The sequence below is a fragment of the Corvus brachyrhynchos genome, unplaced genomic scaffold, assembly GCF_000691975.1.
Source record: "Corvus brachyrhynchos isolate BGI_N302 unplaced genomic scaffold, ASM69197v1 scaffold30, whole genome shotgun sequence".
Classification (NCBI taxonomy): Eukaryota; Metazoa; Chordata; class Aves; order Passeriformes; family Corvidae; genus Corvus; species Corvus brachyrhynchos.
Window position 1 is genome coordinate 107,146 of NW_008235742.1, and position 635 is coordinate 107,780.

The 635-nt window shown below is 69.3% G+C and overlaps 1 protein-coding gene across 1 annotated transcript in view; it reads left to right on the forward strand.

Moving 5' to 3' along the window:
- The window catches only part of MLLT6 (MLLT6, PHD finger domain containing), a 33,765-nt gene extending 33,136 nt beyond the window's left edge, over window positions 1-629 (forward strand). Inside the window, exons 14-15 of the mRNA XM_017744227.1 lie at window positions 6-49; window positions 230-629. Of these exons, the coding sequence (XP_017599716.1) occupies window positions 6-49; window positions 230-398 (213 nt within the window). The 3' untranslated portion in view covers window positions 399-629. The remainder of the gene's footprint in view (window positions 1-5; window positions 50-229) is intronic.
- Window positions 630-635: the final 6 nt, after the last annotated feature.

Genomic DNA, 635 nt, shown 5'->3' on the forward strand with positions numbered 1-635 from the left:
AGCAGCAACGGCCCGAGCAGCCAGGCCCAGTACATCCTGCCCGCCCACGGTGAGGGCACCCGGGGCTGCGGGCACCGGGGGACCAAGGGCACCCGGGGGCGTGTCCCTGTGCCCTGGGGGTGGCAGAGGGGTCACAGCAGGGGGGATCTGTCCCATTGAGCCCAGCGGTCACCGTGGCCACCTCGGGCTCCAGCCCTGACCCTGCACCCTCGATCCTGTCCCCCCCCAGACTGCAGCACACGCTACTCAGCAAGAGCCCCCCGTGCAAGAACAGCTTCGGCATCGAGAACTCGCTCTCCACGTCCTCCGAGGTACAGCGGCCTCTGCAGCCACCAGCGGCCGGGCAGGCCCTCGGGCAGGGGCCAGCGCAGCCCCAGGACTCAGTAGCCAGCTCGTAAAGCCTGGTAGCCCAGGCTCAGAGATCAGGTTCTCCCTGCAGTGCCCGAGGGCTGGGGTAGAGTAGCTGAGAGCGGGGAGCGTGAGGCGAGAGCGCTTCCGGGTGATCCTGGAGATCCAGCAGAGCTGGACCTGAGTTCTGGGACCCCTCTGAGTTCTGCGACCCCTCTGACTCGGGTCACTCGAGCCACCCGCACCCACAGCCCCCCCCTTCCCACCCCCAGCTCCCGGAGCCCAGC